Source organism: Mytilus californianus, unplaced genomic scaffold (assembly GCF_021869535.1).
Source record: "Mytilus californianus isolate M0D057914Y unplaced genomic scaffold, xbMytCali1.0.p SCAF_3, whole genome shotgun sequence".
In the NCBI taxonomy this organism is placed as follows: Eukaryota; Metazoa; Mollusca; class Bivalvia; order Mytilida; family Mytilidae; genus Mytilus; species Mytilus californianus.
The window spans coordinates 97,714,212-97,737,031 of NW_026262679.1; the positions used below are offsets into that span (position 1 = coordinate 97,714,212).

Here is a 22,820-nt window from a genome sequence, read left to right on the forward strand (position 1 = left end):
ATAGCGTATTTTCAATGGTTATCCAAAGAAATCAAAATGGTTCTAGGGGCCGTCTTAAATTTGCAGTGAGGTGTGAGATTTTACTCAAAGTTGAAAGTTTCACTGTGCCTTTAAGATAAAGAACAGCAATAAAAACATTATTTTCCATTGATTTAGGTTTTATCAAATGCCAATAGCAAACTCTTGTCTAAATTATGATAATTCTCTTCCATTGCTCATCAGGGGCAGATAAAAGGAGTTGGATTAGGTTCATTGACCGATTTAATATCTGGGATCTGCGGTACAATATGTGACACGCCAAAGGTGATATCATGATATTTACAGAAGCTATATCTTAGGTATTATAATGCAACTGTCTCCTTCCCCTCCCCCACCCCAAATAAAAAAAAAAGATAAAAAAAAATTAAATGAATAAATATTTGTATTTACAAATCAAATGCAAACTTTAACCTTTAGAAAATTCATAAAAATAGAAAAGAAATATTTCTTTCCCTATCTTACAATGAAGTAACATGTGTTGACTACAGTGACACATTCTTGTTTCATCAATATATACACCAAAACAAGGTGACTTCATCACGACTATTGCTTACAGGTAACTTTAATATGCATCGATGATAAAATTTCTTATGCATATGAACCAAGATTAAATAATGCAAGTTCATCTAAGTTCAGTAATTTACATTTTATCATGTTTACAAAATGCAGATTTTAATGCCTGAGTATGGATCAGTATGCATATGTTAAAAGTTAAACGAGTGCATAAGAAATATGTTTTTAATAGAAAGGGAAGTATTTAATAATTCGTTTATCTCAAATGCAATTCTATTATATTTTTATTTAGCATAAAAATTACTGACCTACCACAACATCACTTTGTGACTGTTATTGTTTTGTTTTTTTAGTAAAAGATGTGTTACGGCTAATATGACAGCAACCTAAGAGCTAAGGTTAACCAAAATAGACTTAAGAGGTCATCATGGGGTCTTCAATTAAGGACTCTCATATCATATTACAAGCTTTGGTCTGTTTATTTCTGTCATTTCATAGCTGGTATTTTTTTATGTTGTAAATCCTTCTGTAGATTTATATATCTTTTAAACTCTTAAGTGTTTTGAAGATGGAAGTTTTTGTATTGTGTTTTTAATATTGATATTTTCATGTATATTATCATATGCTCATAAAATAATATTATAACTCTTATATAGTAACATCGAAAAGAGTATCATATTTGTTTTTCTTTCATTATTTTGTACACAAATTAGGCCGTTAGTTTTCTCGTTTGAATTGTTTTACATTTGTCATCTCAGGGCCTTTTATAGCTGACTATGCGGTATGGGTTTTGCTCATTGTTGAAGGCCGTACAGTGACCTATAGTTAATTTCTGTGTCATTCATTCTCTTGTGGATAGTCTTCTCATTGGCAATCATACCATATCTTCTTATTTTTATATATGTTAAAAGATTGCACTGAACAAATAAATTCTTCCAATCAATGCATATTCAGAATTAAAAAATTATTTCATATAAATTCAGAAGTAAATTACAACCATAATTAATTAAACAAACATATCAGTATATGTTTTGCTAACTTTAAATAACTGTTTTATACTAAATTAAATTGTATTGTTTGTTACCATAACGGTAAAAGTTTTCTCCAACATTTTCTTTCCGATCTAGCACCTCAAATCTCATATTCCACAACTTCTGGATAGATGTTGTAGAATTATGACTTGGTTTTTATGATCTTGCTTGATTAATTGCAGTTATTGAATGTATGTGCTGTGTTTTCATATTCTTCAAGGTTATCTCCTATTATTTTAACTTCCTTACTGTCAACGCAAAATGGTCACCTCCATTTCAAGTTATTCCTGAATTGATATACATACAAAACATATCCACAAGCTTAAATAGATAATCCAATTGTTTCAGAACCCACAGAACTTTCAAATCCATTTGAGAACAGATGACTGACAGCAGTCTTCTGCCTGGCATTGTCATTTTTTTCTAAGCATAAAAAAGTCCAACTTCAAAGTGAGACACAATTTCTTTAAATAGAAAATTATAAATGATGAAATTTCCTTATATATAAATAAATTTTGGACATCTTGAAGTTATAAATGACAGAGGGGTATATGACCACTTATAGGTAATCATTTGAATATAAGGTAGGTTGGGTAGACAAGTCTAAACATGTTTCTTTTTAACAACAGCATCACATTAAGGATATATATACATGTATCAAACAGATACGTCTATTTAAATTGTTTACCTTTGTTAAACTTTAAAGGTATATAAGTACTTGATGAAAAATTCAGTTATGCATTGTAATCTTTTGTTGGGTTTTAAGATGACATCGGCTTCTCAAAACTTGCAGATATGTAACTAACTCTCATACCTCCTCATAAGCTACTTCACTTAGATTCATTAATTTCCTCCATTAATTAGATGTCAGGAAAGGCAATTTTAATTTAATCGATAATATATTTATATAAATATATATAATTTCAAAAAGTACAGATCATAAGAAATCATTTAAATCCCAAATAAGAAATTTTATTTATGGCCCATAGCTACCTGTATTAGTCTCACAGAATTTTCTTTATATATGTGTACATGTATACAAAAAACCTTTTTAAAAGTGCAAAAGTTTAATTAAATTGAAGTCAACAACATAGTTTTACTGATTATTTAGAAGGCAAAGTGCTTTTTTAATAGACATAGGAATATGTATTCATTGGGTGACAAAGGGGCACCTTACATTGGCAATCATACCACATCTCCATATTTTTATATCATTTTGCAATTCTATGACATATTTTGTAAACAGTTGCTCTTTATAAATAGTATCTGTATTTGCTCAGTACCCATTTCTGCGCCTTTTACAACCAATTACATTGCAAAAGTATAGCTAATTTCCTGTATTGTTTTTAACATAAATTTTATACAATTTTGTGCAATAGAAATAAACTTCTGACTGGGTATATGCTCGAGGTATATATGCCATGGGTTTTCCTTTCTCATATGCTATTGAGTTGACAATAATCTTGAACCATATTATTTACTTGTACCAAATTTTAATTACATCAAGATGACTCTCATTTACAGTGAAATTTGATACCATAGTATATCTTTCGGAGATCGGCGGAATATAACGACTGACATTAGACTGACATTATTCGGTTAAAAAATGGCTATAAATATCATAATTGTTCATCTGATATAGAACTATACACAATAGAAGATGTAATATTTCCATTTAATGGGCTCGCATGATTGATTGATTGATTGATTGTTGGTTTCTTAAGGTCCTTGGGCTCACATGAAGCATATTACAATATTAGACATTATTTTAGACAACAGCAAAAAAACTATAATCGAGTAAACAAACGACTATTACGATATTGATGAGGAACAGCATATCAAAATTTAAGTACTGTAAATAGTTAAAACAAACTCAGACAAATGTCCTTTTGTTCTATTCTATCCTATACTTATACAAAAATTTAGAGCATGTTACTAATGTATTGCTAAAAGAGTGGGTCTTTTTTGAGAAATTACTATTAAAAAAAAGGAGACTAGAAAAACAATGCAGAACAAATATAAAAGTCTGATCAGGTGATTCAAAGGGATTTTACCAAAGGGATTGAAGAACTTATAGCAATTATTTGTTGTATCCAACATTCTTTTCAGGCCATAAAAATGGCAAAAATCAACCACATATACTAAAGACAGTGAGTAGTACATATGAAACAATTTAATCTAACATTTGACCTGAGATAGAAGTGCAGAGAGCCATCACAAATGAAATGATATCATGATCAAAATATCACCATGTGATACATGTTATTTAAAAGTAAAGAAAAGCTAATTGAAGTCTTCAAATAATGCCTATAAGAGTAATAAGATCTTTCCACCTGTCCGTGAAAAAGCCTTTCGATATTGTTCTAATTATATTTTTATCTTCCGCCACTTTTGTTTTTCTGAAATGTTGCTTTTGTAACTAACACTTATTGTCCTTTTGAAACTCACCCTTTTTAACCAATATTTTTCCAGCTATCTGTCATGGCTGTTAAACTTTGCTTATATTTTAGTGTTTTTTCGAATAAAAAATTAGTTTTATTTTTTAGAAAGAAAATTTACGGTTGTATCTTGCAAAATTTAATTTAATAATTTTGTTTAATTGATATCTATTATGTGGCAGTATGTGTCACAGTTTTTTTTTATCATAGTAATTAGCAAGTCACTGGGATAGATTTTTAAAGTTTTTATCAAAACATTAGGGGATTAAGCATTGTTTAATTTTTTTTTTAATTTGCTACATGTAATAAGAGCACTATTTACATGTCTTGTCATGTTGATGAACGTTTGATTAAATAGTGTTACTAAATTTTGGATAAGCAGTTAGTGTTCTGTAAACATAAACTCACACTGGATCTATAAGATTTTGACATTGAATGTAAAGGCTCACAAGATTACAAAGAAAGCAGTTGATTTCACACAGATCAGATATTTCCAGACCAATATATATCTATGGCTCACAGCAGACAGTTGGTGGTTGAATCACCGACTACGAGACCAACTCTTATAATGACGGCAAATGCACAACAGAAAAATGCTGAATATGAGAATACATACAAGCTTGGACCTGATGCTAAATTCGGAGCTGACAAAATAAATAGTGTTATTCAGGAGATTTTGGAAAAGGACCTAGCAAATATGACATATAAGCCAGAACTTTGTGTAAGTCAATCAAAATTATTAGCAGAAAAAATCAAACAGGCGGTTAAAGCTCAGGACTTTGAAAAATACAAACTGGTAGTGATCGTATCGATAGGCGAAAATCAAGTTAGTCCGTCTGTGTCTTTCTCAAGTCAATGCATATGGAACACAAGTGCTGACAATTATTCAGAATATTCGTATTGTAATAACTCACTTTATGCTGTTGGAAGGGTGTATGCAGTTTCTATAGACTAATTAAGTAGTATTTATATAGTTACACGGTGCTTTAATAATTATTCAAAATCATTACTTTTCAGTCAAATGTGTTATTGAATTTTTGAAATTGTGGATCTCGCAAATACATTCAGAAAATTGTAAAAAAAATTGTTTGACTGTTAAATATTTCAATTCAAATGGAACTTATATTGATGCACTGATTGGACATACATTAAAAATGTACAACAAATTGACTAAATGGGATTTTGAAGGTATATATATGTTTGGCAACAAACATAGAAGTGTCATGGTGTATAATTTGGCTTGTAAATAAGTTTGTTTAAAAATTGTTTAATTTTTTTGAAAATTTTGTATTTTGTAAAAAAATGTAAATATTTTTTTTTTAATTTATTTTTATCTATGTTGTCATGGTGTGTACTTTGGATTATATGTTTGTTTGTGTCATTTGGTTTATAAAATATGTTACATTTTTTTGAAAAATTTAAATTTTGTATTTTGTTAGAAATTTGTTCATAATGTTGTTTAATTAATTTTTATTTATAGAAGTTGTGGAAAGTACTTAACGTGTATGATCAAAGTAATTACTTTTGAAATATTAAATGTAATTAGTATGTCATTAGGATATTCCAAGTTTTTATCAAAACTTTAGGGGATTATTAAAGGCTTTGTTTAATTAGTTTTTAATTTACTAATGAAAGCACTATTTACATGTTTTGTCACATTGAGTAATTTTTAGTATTAGTATATAATTATATTTTTAGAATAGTGTTACAAAATTTTGGATAACCAGTCAATGTTTCCGAAACATAAACTCAAGCTGCTCATGTCACTTATATTGGATCTTTTAGACTGTCCACCAGTTTATCAATTGACTTTGTAGTGATGAGACAAAATTTACTTCTGACTCATATTTTATGGTTGGAAGAACATATTGAGAATCAATTTATTTTTAAGACATTTTTTTTGTTTGAAATTAAGTTTGTTTATAAATTAGTATTTATTTTATATTGATATTGTCAACAGATTCTTTTCCTTTGTATTTGATATTTGGCTTTTATACTTTGTAGTTTAATTAGAATATCATTATTATCATTTGGCATTGCTTACAAATTAATTTATTATCATTCCTCAAAATTGTTATTGTTAATTAAATTATGAAAACCTTTCTTGCCATTTTGCTATGACTATCAGAACATTAAGTCTAGCAATAGACTGACCCCCTGTTCCTTAGCTCAGGTACATATTTAGTAAGCCCCTTATCTAACATAGCTCTGGATTTTGTGACATATATCCCTGTATGCTGCTTTTCTTGCTATGGCTTCTCCTCAGAATCCACATACAATTATAGTAACATCCTCAAGATGATCTGTTCAGTGTGGACCAAAGTCAGTTACATGTATTAAGGTTTATTTCCCTTTTTTGTTTGCAGCAGAAAACGTTATGTCAGTGTAACTAAGAAACCATTTGATAAGAGATCCTTGATCTTTGATTGAGGTCAAGGTTAGTCAATTGAACATTCTAGATTTTGACCTTTGCTGTAAATGATCAAGCCATTAGGTCTTTAGCAATAGGTTGAAAGACAAATGACATTTAAGAAAATGGAATGTGACCTTGTGTTAACTGGAAGTAGCCATTTTAGCACTAATATTATGTAAAAGTATCTAGAAACCATATATGTTTAGAATCAGCGTGAAGTAATCTTATCAAATGAACCAAAATTGACTAGAAAAAGCAATCATTTTTCCCTTATTTCAAGCAAAAGTAAAAGAAACCATATATTTTATTAATATATATCAAAGAAAAGAACAATACAATTATATATTTGGAATCAGATCTTCTGACACAGTTTTTTTTTAACATAAAAGAAGACTGTGTCTAAGGACACATTGCCCCCTCTCAAGCTTCCTTTTCACAACAAAAAAATGGGATGGACAGAAAGACTGAAGGACAGAAAGACAGAAGACAGAAGGACAGACAGTCAAGGGTAACACTTAATGGCCCCTTCCCTGGCGACAGCAGGACATAAAATAAAAACAAGAAGATGTGGTATGATTGCCAATGAGACAACTATCCACCAAAGTTCAAATGAAGTGGATGTAAGCAATTAAAGGCAACCGTAGCACCTTCAAAAATGAGAAAACCAAATCTGTATAGTCAGCTATAAAAGGACTGGACATGAAAAATATGAAACAATTCAATTGAGATAACTAATGGCCTAATTCACTACAAAACAATTAACAAAAAACAAATATGACTGACATGAACCAACAACAGCCACTGAACTACAGGCTCCTGACTTGGGACAGGCACATAATGAACGTGGTGGGTTAAACATATTTGAAGGTGCCAACCCTCCTTCTAACCTGGGGAAGTGGTGTAACGGCACAACATAAGAAACAAACTATATAAATCAGTTGAAAAGGGCTTAACTCATCAGATCAATTCAGAGCAGACAAACATCTAACAAAATACATCCCTCACAATAAAAAGACGCAAAGTACAGATCTGAGAGTACTCACAGTTACCGACAGCTAGTTCAAAGCCAATAACAATTATTTAAAAAAATCCAGTATCTAAGACTTATTTTGATTAAAAGTTACTTTTTTGTAATTAAAATTTAAAAAAATAAAATATAAAATGAGGAGATGTGGTAAAGTTCGCAATGAGACAACTATCCAACAGATTTAAAATGAAGAAGATTCAAGCATTTATAAGTGACTGTATAGCCTTCAACAATGAGTGAAATCCATAACCTTTGTTCAGCTATAAAATCCCCGACATGGCAAAATGGGGAACAATTCAAATTACAAACAATCTGCCTGATAATGACAAAACAATAAATCAATCTCATCAGATCAGAAAAAAACACAAAAACAACTAACATAAAGACAAAAGAAACAAAGTGCCCATCTAAAAGTACTCTAAAAGTTCCTTTAAATCTAAATTATCAACATATGAGGTGGAAGCATCTTTCAGTCATCAGAGTGTATGATAGTCTTATAACATATAACTATGTGCCATGAAAATGAAAAAATGAAAATATCATTTATTATATTTAATGAAAAGACATTAAAAAAAAATGCATTCATATGTTACATGAGTATCATCAGCTCAGTAGTCAGTACTTCGGTACTGACATGATTTATAACAAACCTTTCTGAAATTATCTGTTTATAAATTTTAAAATATAAAGAAACTAAGGTTTCAACTTCCTCAGGCAAAGTTGACCTGAGATGGATATGGCTATTTTTTAGGCCCTTTTTGGTAATATAGCTCTTCAACTGTAACAGTTCTTAAACATCCTTGGCTTTCAAATTTTCAACTTTTAACATTCCTGATGAAGGTAAATCAAGAAAAGCACTTCTGGCGCTTGAAATTTATAATGTGTTGTTTTAATTTTTTGCAGCACTAGGTCGATACCTCTGCTGGTGGACTATCAGTTACGGAGGGCATCATCAGCTCAGTAGTCAGTTCTTTGGTACTGACGTGATTAATAACAAACCTTTCTAAAATTGTCCGTTTATAAATTTTGAAATTATAAAGAAACTAAGGCTTCAACTCCCTCACACAGTTGACCATAGATGGATTTGGCTATATTTTAGGCCCTTTTTGGTAATATAGCACTTTACGCTTACAAAAATCGGAAATTCTGCATCACGCTTAGACCAAAAAGAGGCCCACTATAATTAAATGTTTTGAAAAGTTTCAATTTATAAATGGAAAACTTTGCTTTGGAAATGAAGACAGCTATTAGTGTTTTTGTGTTGTTTTCTTTTTAACGCATTCACAACAGTAATCAACAACAATGAAACCATTAAATCACTCAGTAATACACCTTTATTGCTATTTGTCCACCTTTACTGGACATCACAATAGAAAATGTCTAACTCCACAAAGGAAAAGTGATTGTTGTATGACGTCAATAATTCAAGTGTCACAGACTTTCGGGTCAGGTGTCGCAGATTCCCAAATATTGATAAGGTCTATAAGAAGTTAGGAAAGGTTAACTTGATTTGCCTGCTAATATTTTGAATAATCTGTTTTATCAATGCTTTAACCGGTTTACACATATACCTAGTGATTAGTATTGTACTAACTGATGTTACCCTCTGTAACCGGAGAGCATGATTCTACTTGCAAAATCGTATGTCTCCACCGGGACTCGAACCCGGGACCTCTGTGTTACAAGGCAGCGCGTATAACGACTGAGCTTAAGAAGTACTTCCTTAGCTCAACCGCTTACGGCTGACTAAGTATCTACTAATGAAGGGAAGCAATCCCGTCACACTTCCCCCACCTCAAGAGTCATTATACCATTATGACTCTCACACACATACCCTAGCTAGAAATCCTCTCTAACTACCATGGGTTTTTATTGTTGGGCGCCAATGTAACCAGAGAGCATGATTCTACTTGCAAAATCGCATGTCTCCACCGGGACTCGAACCCGGGACCTCTGTGTTACAAGGCAGCGCGTATACCGACTGAGCTAAAGAAGTACTTCCTTAGCTCAACCGCTTACGGCTGACTAAGTATCTACTAATGAAGGGAAGCAATCCCGTCACACCTCTTTAAATAAAATTCATATTATTATTATTATATTATTAAGGCTGTGCTTTGAATTAAAAATAAAACTAAGGTGATTATATCATATCAGAAGTCCATTACTAGACGAAGCGTGCAACCCGCTATATAGTAAGGCGATCACGTTGTCCCTGTACTTCCAACTGTGATTGAAACAGGATTTGAGCGAGATTGCTATTAATAGTAACAAAAATCAATGGCCAAATTTTTAGCGATGCATTCTGGGTACAGATAATTTATGCAAAACACCCTATAACTTAATTAGCACACTGTTGAAAATAATGTTTGACCATCGACGTGTTCATGAATAGCAGATCCTAGCATATTATATCAGTGTCATGAGTCATTATGATGGTTTTAATATTAAATGATAAATATGTTTGTATAATTTATCAATTTAAAACTACAATTATAACCGTAGAAAAATTGTCAGACGAAATAAACAGGCTCACTTCTAAATACAATAAACGTTTGGTTTTAGAGTTATTTGTGAAAAAATTGCCATTAAAAAGTTGGCAAGGAAAAATTAGGTCGGAGAATGTGTTTCCACATACAGTACAAGTTACATTGGATTAGGAATAAGTTTAATAGGAATAAACATTCTATTATATTTATTTTAGGAATATGTTACGAATTACAAATTTCAAGAAATAAGTTTTTTTTAAAAGTTACACAGGAATTCTGCATATATAACCATTTTTAGCAAAATTAACAAATTGTACTCTCAATTTCGAAAAAAAGAGGGGGGAATTTAATTGTATACCCTTTCTTCAATTTCGAATATCTTCGATCCTGCGTAACTGAGATCTTGACGGTAATACTACCTCGGATGACGGTGTGGATGAACAAAGGTTATCATTTCAGTCAGATATTGTTACATTTATCCGTTAAAATATATGTAAAAAATGCCGTTTACAACACGTGCGTTCGGCGTATAAATTTTATAGGTTAAAATTGAAGGACAAGTTGCGATCACAATCTTTGTAAACAAATTAATGAGTAATAAATATATATTCTTTATGTAAGTATACTTCAGACAGAAATATGACGAAGTCTTACTTCCAAAACCTATAGCTGTAGTTTAAATTGTTCAAATACTAAATCAATCTCAAGGGTTAAGTTGGGCTGTAAAGAAATAAAGTAATCTCTGGAATTGTCCGGTTCCAACAGTAAAACCCTTTCTTACAAGTGAGGGATGTATATATTAATAGCAGCCTGTCAGGTCGGATCAGGGACTTTAAATCCAGTACCTCCCGTATTCAGGATGAATGTTACGATCTCTGATGTTAAATATAACACTTGCGACAACTCTTTGATGGGATATGCATGATATATTTGCCACTGAACGTAAAGCTAGCAAAACACAATAAATCAAAACTTTAATCCGCATGATCTACAGATGTCTTCAGTCTTGTGAGTAATAAAACAAAAAAAAGGACTATTACACGTTGCAACACTGACTTACGTATACATCTTATGATGGCGAACGTAATGACGGACAGACAGGAGAAGAGTATGTCTCTTAATTTAAAATAGCTAAAAAACAAGAGACTTTTGCTATTCGAAATTGTTTCGCAGTAATCTGAAGCAACAAATGGTCGGATATTTTTGACAAATGTATTTCGGTTAAAGCGAAGAAAAAAACCGTCTTTGTTTATTCATCACCGTATATAGCTTCCTTGACGCCGTAAGTAACCGAGACACAATTTGTCAACACAATGTTCTATTTAAAAAAAGAGGCAATTATGACTATATTTTGACAAAAACAACTATATCTTTGAAATAGACGATACATTTTTAGTCCGACAAGGCAGATTTTATAGTGCTCATTTGCCTTTGCGCGATGAAAAATGGTACCAATGTATTTGTTTATAAAATTTTATATCATTTTCTAAATGTTGAATTAAAATGAAGTTAAATAACTGGCAATAAGAAACCATTGCACTAAATCGGCTCACTTCATTTACAACAAACTGATAATTAATGAAACACTCAAGGAGACTAATTAACAGCTATCTGTTTGATAATAATATTTGTACCCATGATTCCATAGTTATAAAATGAAATTTAGGAGGACCACCTATGAGGGGCCTAATGGGGGGGGGGGGGGCTCATCACGATTCATGAGTTGATTTTTTTGTCAATCACGATTCACAGAAAATAAATTTCCATGATCACGAAAATATAAAAAGAGTATAAATCTGTAGAAAAACGGATCACGATAGCGAAAAATGCGCCGATCACGAAGAACGAAAATAACCCATCAGGCCCCTCACCTATGGGGCTTTCCACTGATAATGGGGACATCGCGATCGCCTTACTATATAGTACAGCTTGCACACTTCGTCTAGCAATGGACTTCTGATCATATTCATAAATGATTCAGATTGTGTAATTTATTGAGTGTCTCAATTATAAAAAAAATCACCGAAAGAAATTACTTTGAGCTCTATTTGGAATAAAAATATCTTTATGATTTATCTTGCAGCACTTGAAGAATTACCGTACAAATTTCTATTTTTATGTTGTTTTTTTTAAGTTTTTTTTGCTGTGATGACACATTTCTTATTTTATGTTTAGTTAGACATTGCTAGAACGTTTTCAACATGAATATCATATCATTAAGACATTCAACCATGGATATCATTTGTACAGTAAATATTTGATTCAAAACTATATTTCTTGCGTCTGAATTTCGTCTGCAAATCATTGGACTCCGAAGTAATATTTACTTCCGAATGGCGTCTGCAACCTGGTTACCGTCATTTTGAACTACTACATTCAATAGAGACAAATCAAATGGGAACAGATATAGGAAAACAAACAAGACTTTAGAAATATTTTGTTGAAACTTCACTAAGTATGACGTATGGTCTTTCATTGTGTGTTGTGACAGGTTTACAGTTTTATTAGTGATATACGAAATGCAAGCTTTAGTTTGCACATTTTACTGTCAATACTCGGTACTTCTTTGACAGTTCAGCAAGACTTTTGTATATGGCCCCACAGTCTGGCACAGATGAGAGATTACCCCTGATTGGCCTGAAACAAGAATCCGATCCGTTTGCCCAAAATCACATTCACTTCCATTCAAGTTCGTCCCTTTTACGTTCGCACCCCACACGTTCACACCTTGGGTCATATTATTGCACATTTGCATCATTTTAGGCTTTTTTAAGGTTAATTATGTTTAAGGTTTGAATATTTTTTAAATCATGCTTTATCATTGTATTGGCTATTGCTATAAAATAAAGATAATAAGTTTTTTTATTGTTTAAAAATAAAGTGACTTTCTAAAATGAAATCCGGTTTTGTTTTGTCTGGGAACAGTATAACTATACAAGTCAATATATATGTTCCTGGTTTTGTCAAGGACATATATAAGATGTTAGTTATACGTCCTAAGTTTTGTGAAATATTTGGACGAAATGAGTAAGGAATACAATATTGTCATGATGATCAAAGGCCAAGTAATTCGTCTCTAAGATTTGTAAAAGAAAGGCGGAAGATACCAAATGGCTATCAAACTAGTCACAATGACATCATTACGACAACAACGAATAAAACAAAAACCAAGCTACAAAGCACATGTTTATAAGGTGCATTACCATGAAGGTCTGAATTGGGTTTATAGAATAGAGAATAGTTGACCAATGCAACAGAAAAATCGGTCCAAAAATTAAAAATAGAGAAATAGAGAAAAATAGGCCAAAACAAAAGTGCAAGCGTGTAGGGTCCGAACTAACCCAGGGGGCAAACGTGTGGGATGCAAATGTGTTTTGGGAGTGAATGGACCCAATACCCTGAAATAATACAGGTGTTTACATAATTTTCGGGAAATATGTTTGCAATTTTTATTTCACAGGTTTTTGTTCTTGATGGTGATGATGATGATGGCTGGATGTAAATGAATACATATATTTTAGAACAAGAACGTTCAAATCCTAATGATGTCTGTCGTCGTCTGTAAACTTTTACAAAAATCTTCTCTTCTGAAACTACTGGGCCAAATTTAAACCATATTTGTAGTCCAAATAATTATAAAACAACCTTTCAATACCATCATTGTCATGAAAATTGTTTGGACTGGTATTGTAAAAATAATTGTATAAAGTTCGAGATTGCATGTTCGTTACGTAAGTGCGTCACTGTTTGTGATGTCCTGTGGTGTCTGTCGTTGATGGAAGATGATTGTTGTTGTTCTGCGGTTTGCATGTTGTGTCGACTATAATATTATTTGTTTGTGCTTTTCTCTGTGATGAGAGTTCTTGCATGTGTTTTTGCTGTATTACTGTCACATAGTGTTGTCATTTTAGCGATATCTTTTAACATTATCATACAAGCGGGAGGTTTGGCTAGCCATAAAACCAGGTTCAACCCACCAATTTTTCTTAAAATGTCCTGTACCAAGTCAGGAATAAGGCAGTTGTTATCAAATAGTTCGTTTCTATGTATGTTGGCGTTTGTTTTTGTTGCACTTCAGTGTTCCTGTTGTTCCTTTGTTTTCCTCTTATAGTTGATGTGTTTCCCTTGGTTTTAGGTTTTTAACTCGGATTTGTTTTCTCTCAATCGATTTATGACTTTAGAACACCGGTATACTACTGTTGCCTTTATTACCCAAACTTGGCCACAATCATCATTGGGGTATCTAGTTTTAAAAATGTGTCCGATTATTATTTTGAAAACGGATATAAATAGAGAAATTCTAACATGAGCAAAAATGTTCAAAATGACAAATTCTACCTATCGTCCATTTATCGGACTCGTTATTGGAGTTATTGCCCTTTAATCATATTTTTTAAACATTTTTTTGCACTTTTTTCCATTTATCATGAAAACTTCAAATAGATAGATGGAAACTTTAGAAATGAAAAATTGTCAGCAGGATAAGGTCTACAAATATGTCAACATGACTGAAATTGTCAGTTAACTCTTGATAGAGTTGTTCCCATTTAATGATGATTTTTACTAAAAAGTGGCCATAGTTGAAGATGCAGGTGAGCGACACAGGCTCTTTAGAGCTCTAGTTTATTCAGCCTACAATAGTAAGTTGGGGGAGGGGGGGCATTATGATAATCCATCTGCTCTCTTCTGTCTGTTTTGTTTGTCCTTTTTGTATTGGTAAAATTTTTGGTTTAAGGTAGGTTTAAGTTTTGGTTTACCTTGAAGTTATGATGATGCAAACTTGAAACTTTGTACACACATGTTCATTTTTATATTAAAATTCCAGATTTATACCAATTTTACCCAGATTTTTATGGTCCACTGAATATTGAAATGTGGTAGTGCAAGCAGATTGTTGTCCTTTTGACACACATTCTTGTTGTTTTTAGCACAATGATTGAAAAATCAACTAAGAGACTTTAAGGAGTTTTAATGGTTCTCCAAAAGTAAAAAAAAGGGCATCTCTTCTATTCTGTATCTTGCAGTGACTGAAACGATATGTCTACCTATAAAATGAGACGTACACATATGACATTTTGGTTTATTTTGATTCCATACAATTCTTTGATTTTAAGCACAGGAATAAAGATTATCATGTATAGCCAAAATCCATGCAAGACATCCAGATATTAGATTGACAGTTATGTTAAGATAGCATTAATCATCCTCTCATTGACAAACTGATGTGTCAAAATCCTATTTTATACAATTATGCTGCATGATTATGGATAAAAGCTGCTGTTAAAGGTCTTTTATTTATCAATAACAGCTTTTATATTGAACCAGCAATAGTTTTCTTAGATGTCGTATGAGGAAGTCAATTTAAGGTTAATTTACCGTCTGATTATAGTGCTGTATCAATTTTTTCAACATCAATTTTATTGTTTTTTTCTTCATGGGATTAGAGCGAAATCATTTATGGAATTGTTAGCTCTCTTTTTTACAGATCCATTTGAAATATGAGTCAGAGTGAAATAACCGAGGACATGCCAAGTCAAGCAAGTGACACAAGTGACATTCGAACACTGAAGGTTTATAAAAGAGAGGCTTATAAAAGGTTGGTATTAACTATAGGTACATGTAGTATTGCAATTGAATCATAGTGCTTTTAACAAATATGTATATTAACAAATTTACCTAGACTTGATAGAACGTTCACTGTAAAGCTTAATCATGTCTTTTGAAAGACATTGCAATATAATGACCCATTGTATTAACTACTGTTGGTGAATTTTAACTTGTGATAATGATTTTCACTTATTTTATAGAATTTTTTTTTTTTCTCCATTCAAGAAAGTAAATTTTGAAAAATTGTTTCACCCTCAGCAGAAATTTATGTAGCTTGCTCCGATTTATGATAAGCATAGTTATAATACCACCAAACAATAGTATATCTCACATCTGGTTTCATATGAAAAAGGATAAAAAAAAATATTCCCTTATATTTGACAGTAAAGAAACCCTGCATTTCATTGCAGAAAAAAATTGTGAGTCATAAACATATATCTTGGATGTTTCAAAGCACCATTCTTTTTTTATTTGGTGTTTCTATAAAAAATTTGGAAACTTGAGGTAACATGGTTACTAAAGCTTGTAAACAGGAAAATAAGGGGTGAAAATTGGATTGGTTAATTTCTGGTGATGGTTATTATCTTATATGCAATGAAATGTTATGTGAATTTTTGACTGTAGTACTGGATAGGATAAAACTTTACTCATGCCAAGTATTTCTTCATTTGAAAAAAAAAAAGAAATTCTGCACAATTTTTGGAAAAAAAATGCAAATTTAACAAAGCTTAATAGGGGAAAAACAATGGTTGTATTACTCCTTAATGGCATCTTTTAGAGTATTTTTCGGAAGAGGGTGTATATAGTGATGCACATGCCCATCTGTCTGTCCATAGTTAGTCTCGTTTATGGATAAAAAATGAAAGTATCCCTAGACCAAATCTTTTGAAATTTCAATATTTTATAAATACATGTATATGTATTACAAACATTGAAAATATTCAATCAGTTCTTTAAGATTTCATTTTCATTTATCATGATGATGCTGGATATATTTCATTATAAAATTAAATTTTTTACCAATTCATTTTTTCTTTGTGAGAAATTGAAGTATACTAAATAATAATAATAATAATAATTCTTTATCTAAAGAGGGTTACACAGTTAGCTATAAAACTAATCTTCCCTGAGGCCCTCATGAAATACAATGAAATAAAACAAACAATTACAAAATATCAAACAAACACACATATATGAAAAAATGATAAACACAAATAATTGCATCTAATCTATATGCTTGTAATGTTAGTTCCAATCTAGTACAATATTGAAAATCATACTTTTAACAATAAATGCAGTGCATATTTACCCTGTCACAGTAATTTATATGACTTTGTTTTGAAGATCAAATGCACATCGTGATCATTTGTCTGCAGAAATATAATTGAAGGTTGAAATAAAAACAATAAATTTGGTTTCTTTCATTTTCTACTCAGCAACAAAAATATTAAATTATTGATTTTTGTCTCAGATTAGATCTCACTTTGATTAGTTATACTGTTATGAAGGAAAACAGTGTAACAGAGGCCCCTGAAGATGCAATGTCATGTGTTCAGGTGAAAATTTCTATCTTTTAGCGTTTCACAATGTTTATCTTACTCCTCATCCTTTCACAGGACACATTGTTTTTGGTTTGTGTATATTAATATTTGTCAGGTTCTATCGACATCTCTGTCCATCACTTGTCCTGAACATGCATGAAATATTTGCCACTGGACTTTAAGCAACCAACAATCAATCAATCTGTCCATCACAGTGTTGTATGCTTATTTTTTACAACCAAAACCATACATGTGCAAAGGATCACTTTACTTCTATTTGTATTTTTTCATGAGCTGGAATTCAGGTAAATGTGAGATAAAGTCACCTGAGAAATGTTATTTTCAATACTTGTTTAAATACAGCTAGGTAAAATTCAAATTGAACAAGCAGGTTGCAAGAAATTTTATGAAAATATATTAAGTTTTCTTTATAAAAATATATGATGTGGTATGATTGGCAATGAGACAACTATCCACCAAAGTTCAAATGAAGTGGATGTTAGCAATTATAGGCCACCGTACGGCCTTCAACAATGAGAAAAACCTGTATAGTTGGCTATGAAAGACCCCAACATGAAAAATATGAAACAATTCAATTGAGAAAACTAATGGCCTAATTTATAACAAAAGAATTTACGAAAAACAAATATGACAGAGACATGAACCAATGACAACCACTGAACCACAGGCTCCTGACTTGTGACAGGCAAATAAAGAATTTGGCGGGGTTAAACATGTTTGTCAGCACTCACCCCTCCCCCTAACCTGGGACAGTGGTGTAACAGCACGACATAAGAACAAACAATGAAAATTAGTTGAAAACGGTTTATAAGGCTTATCAGAGTGTAAAAATGAAACTAACACTGAAAATACTTGTTTGTGTGTTAGTGTAAATTTTCTAGGAAAAATATATAAAAATACGAAGATGTGGTTTGATAGTTCATTTCTAGATTTAGATTGCCTTAAGGATTGACTTGAGTATAGAAAAATCATTCGATATGGTCACCTGTACTTTTATTCAGATGTAAGATCCATGCTGTGGGTGTGCCCATTTGGCTGTACAGGATTCCTATATAGTCAAATGCTGGATGTATAAACATTTTGCCACATTTGGTCAGAATAAGTGGTGATAAATCTGATACCTCATGTTCGGAGAATGTCATGCTCTCTGCACATAAAAGGAACCTTGTTATAACACTTTTTTGGGTACATAGGTGAACCATTTGAAGGCATTATTTCTACCTTTATCAAACATATCCTCCTTTTCTAGTGGTAATTCAAATTTCCAATCTTTTATCTTTGCAGATCTTATCTAATTGATTTGTTCCAAACTATAAAAGACAACAATAGATTTGTTGTTTAGTTGTTTTATGTCTGAATTTGCATGAAATATATGCCACTGAACATTAGCAACCAATCAGAATAATTTTAGATTTCTTGATAGTATCTTACACATGAATAAAAGAAGAAATAGATGCCAATGAGATTAAGTGTTAAACCCATCAACAATAAAAACCAAAAGAGATCTAAAGATCAACATAAAACATGCAGTCATAAAAATTTGAGAACAATTATTGTACTCAGACTTTCAAATCAACCAATCGAAAACTGGATTTGGTGTTTAGATCACAAATTTTGTACTTGAGTACTGAGTAAAGTTTTATGACTAGCAGCCAAGATCTTCAGCTTTATACAAAAGAATTCTTCGATATAGTACTGTTTGTTATTGATTCGATTGTCCTTTTGTTTTGTTATCTTTTATACATATATATATATATCTGTTTATAAATCTGCTGTATATTTATTATAAATTATAATTTTTTTTGTGATATTTCTCCCAAGAATATAAGTAGGAAATGCATTGATTCCGTTGCATCTGATAAGTAGGAATTTGGTTGGATGTACACGAGACAATAATTTTTTGAAAAACCAAGATATATCCATAATCTAAGGAAAAGTACTTTTATTGGCGTTCTTCATTCTGACAGTTGCTTGAATGTCTTCAACTATGAGGGGAAATACACATAGCTTACAATACAACCAAGAACTACACAATCATTTCGGATGATTTGGAAGTTAATTATATGGGATAAATTGATCTCCAAATCATGTCAATCATACTGCTGAAAAACTTGTAAATTGATTTGAGACTGTATTATATATGTTGTGCAATATACTTTTTGTATTTAGGGGAACAGTTTTTTCAACTGTTTGATCCCTTAAAAGCAGAACCCTTTATGAAACACACAATTTTTTAAATTGATATAAAACAAAGTCAATACATGCCAAACGATGGTTGTTTGTTAGTGGCATTCTACAAGAAAACACTCACCACAATGAAATTGTTAGTATGTGCAGAAAAAGGCATTGAATATTGTGAAACCGACAAACAGATTATGCATGGCAAGCCGTTTTACTATTTATTCTAACTTCAAGATATCTCATATAATATAAATGTATAAGATATCTTATGTACTTTATAAGATTTCTCGTATATTTCATAAGATATCTTATATAGTTTATAAGATACCTCATATACTTTATAAGATATCTCATATAATTGATAAGATAACTTATAAACTATATGAGATATCTTATAAAGTTTATTAGATATCTTGAAGTTAGAATAAATAGTAAAATGGCTTGCCATATATATATAATATCAGTCTTACAATATCACAAACGTAATGAAATACATCAATAAAAACGATTTGTCAATTTGTCAATTTGTCAATTTTATGCTATACCTATTTACACTGTTTTCCCCAATGTTTTCTGGATTTAAAACAGCACTTTTCCTTAAATAAATTGCACCACATATATTAGTTACTAAATCTATTCAGATAGCAACAGGGTAGAAGATATTGCACCATGGTAACAGGTGCTATAAGGATCTCAGGAGAATACTTAACCTATTTAAGTTTATCATATTTGATGAATTTGAAACATAAATACGTTGTTGTGTACAATTGAATATACATGTTATAAAATGCTTTCAGGCAGAATACAACCAATTTTTAAGTTGAAAGCATTGATATTTGTTGAACATTGATTTTTAGGTTTGGGAGGGACAGTGACTACAATAATATTTTATTACATTCTTTTTATCTTGTACCTTTGCTTTAAATCGTGATATAATGCACATATCTCCACTAATAGGGTGTATGCAATTGACTCCAATAGAAGGTTTATTCAGAGGTGAATTTTAAATTTGAGACAGAAATTATTTAAACAGATTATTAAAGATTTAATTACTTTAATGGATTAAATATTGTTCAAAAATACCATGTTGGCCCTCACCTGAAACAATACATTAATCTTTAGTTAAAAAAAATCTTTAGAATGTCATAAATCCTTTGGTTCCCCCTTCACTACGAAATGTCAAATGAGGTTTACAGGGAATAATAACTGATTGAAAGTGTCTGTTCTTCAAGATTTACTTCAAAGAATTAGTGAAAATTGACAAAATTGTTCAAAATTACATGCAATTTTGTTGCTGCAGATTTGCGTTAGCATTGAATAAAAGGAACAAAAATATCGACTACAAAATCTGATTGTCAATATCAGGTGCTGGAACAGCTGTAGATCAGAACAGTGATAGCAGAAATGTCACCTTAAAACAATTAATATAACTGAGCAAATATAGGCATACTGTGAAAATGATTTTCATATTACATCAGATGATCTAATGGAATAAACTTGATTATTCGACACAGAACGTTACAATATTTGATAACTAGATATTAAAAAAGTATGTCGCACATGTATGATCGCAGAGTTTCTCATGCACATGTAAATCCTTTTTACAGAGTGTTTGTCAACAGAGGATTATTACTGGATACAGTGAAGTTTTATGGCTTTGACATGGATTACACAATAGCAGGTAAAAGTCTACCAATCAAAGACAAGTATTCTTCCTTCAATGGTTTTTATGTGTAATATCAGGTAAGACCTCTCATCCATAACGTTGACTGGATAAAAAATATCAAAATCTTCCAACATGCACTTTTCTGAATGTCCCTGTCACTCCTTGGCATCAATATGGAAATATTTCCATCAAGATAAAGTCAATCGCTTCAGAGAGTATGTGGCACTGACCTGTTCTGAAGAAAAGAAATGCTTTTTATCGTTTTCAAGATAAGAAAACTTCTCAAAACAATGAGTTTGTTGTCTCATGTCAAGCCATGACCACTTATCTGTTCTTTTAAAAAAGTAGGTCCTTTAAGCCTCTCAACATGATTGTCTGGATGATATGCATCAATGCAATTTTGAATCTTTTTTTCAAGAAGGATGCTGCAAGTATAACTGTGCCTGATTTCAAATTAGCCTATCATAAAGCAATATCGGTACATGTATATTCCACCTTGTTGCTTAAATAAGTTCATGTATAAAGATAATAGGGAAAAAACATCTAGTAGTGGTCTTCTTTGCTGATTTTCTAATCAGAGCTTCCTTGATGGTATAATTTTTAATGAGTCTGAAAAGAAGCTAGATGAAAAAGGGTAATTGAGGATTAATTCATGCTACAAGATTTCTACATCTAAATAAACTCATCATAGATACCAGAATTGAAATTTTCTATTTGCGCCAGACACACGTTTCTAAAGCAAAGCTCTTTTATAGCAAATTTTATCCAAAGTAATCTATGATAAGTTATTCTGAGCCCAATTACCAGTACATCTTTAAAAAAGAAACAGCCTTGATTGCAATAGTAAGTTCCAGCATTTGCATCATTAATGCAATCAAGGAAAGGTACTTGCTAAATAAGTACTGATTATTTCATTGCACATTTTACCATATGATACAACAGTTTACCTATATTTCTAAAAGGGCATAGACAATTTATAAAATTATGATGCTATAAAAATTCCTTCAGGTAGTAGTTTACAATCCACTTTATTGCTTTGTTCATGTACCTTTTCATTTCCCAAATAAACTACTTTCTAATCTCTATAAAAATGTCCTAATTTCCTGTTTACACCAAGCTAAGTGGTGACAATTTTGGAATTAAATTGATTATGGGCAATAACTCAACAACTCTATAAGTAGATAGGTATTATATGATATCCGCCATCTCAATGACAAATGTTGAAAGCCTATTATTAATCAGGTACCTTGTAACTTTATTTACAGGTAAATTTCTCAGGTAGTAAAAAAGGCGGGAAACCCAGGTGTTACATTTAATATAAATACACTAAAAATGCTATAATTTATTCTAAATCTCTTCGGGTCATTTGTTTTGACCCAGATTTCAATTGAAAAAATGGTATACAATTACCTCCCTGGTGTTTCAAGTGTAAACAAATAGAACAGTTGCAAAAGTACTTTGCATATATATACGTAATTGCACCTGCTTCTATTGTTAAATTTCAGTGTATTCTAAAGGCAGGATGTTGGTGTAATATGTCAGTACATGGCTGCAGTAAGGAAAATAAAGTTCTCATCTGACTTTTAAATATTGGTCTAATAAGCGTGCTTGTCTTGAGGATGACAGGGTGTTGCTCTAGTTTCTAGAGCTTCAATCCTTCCCATTACAGGAAAGCTGTAATTACATACCTAATATTGAAGTGTAAAAGCTATCACTGTTGCAAAATTTATTCTGAATTTTAGTGCATTTAATTGCACCTTTCTTCCGTGTTGTTTTTAAAATCTTGAATGACAAAAGAACGGATGTAGGGATGTTATTCCAGAATATTGTTAAATTTACTTCTTGTTTACATTCTTC

The 22,820-nt window shown here is 31.4% G+C and overlaps 2 protein-coding genes across 4 annotated transcripts in view; one reads left to right on the forward strand and one right to left on the reverse strand.

Annotated features, from left to right (window-relative positions):
- LOC127733292 (fibroblast growth factor receptor 2-like) overlaps positions 1-2,125 on the reverse strand; it is a 54,249-nt gene extending 52,124 nt beyond the window's left edge. For both annotated transcript variants that reach the window (XM_052242652.1, XM_052242649.1), the window contains exon 1: positions 1,637-2,125. The gene's annotated coding sequence lies outside the window, so the exon portion shown is untranslated. The remainder of the gene's footprint in view (positions 1-1,636) is intronic.
- Positions 2,126-12,337: 10,212 nt separating this feature from the next.
- LOC127733300 (cytosolic purine 5'-nucleotidase-like) overlaps positions 12,338-22,820 on the forward strand; it is a 108,839-nt gene continuing 98,356 nt past the window's right edge. For both annotated transcript variants that reach the window (XR_007997069.1, XM_052242662.1), the window contains exons 1-3: positions 12,338-12,402; positions 15,433-15,543; positions 20,905-20,978. Coding sequence is in view for 1 of the 2 variants with exons in the window: in XM_052242662.1 (XP_052098622.1) it covers positions 15,446-15,543; positions 20,905-20,978 (172 nt within the window). In the remaining variant the exon portion in view is untranslated. The remainder of the gene's footprint in view (positions 12,403-15,432; positions 15,544-20,904; positions 20,979-22,820) is intronic.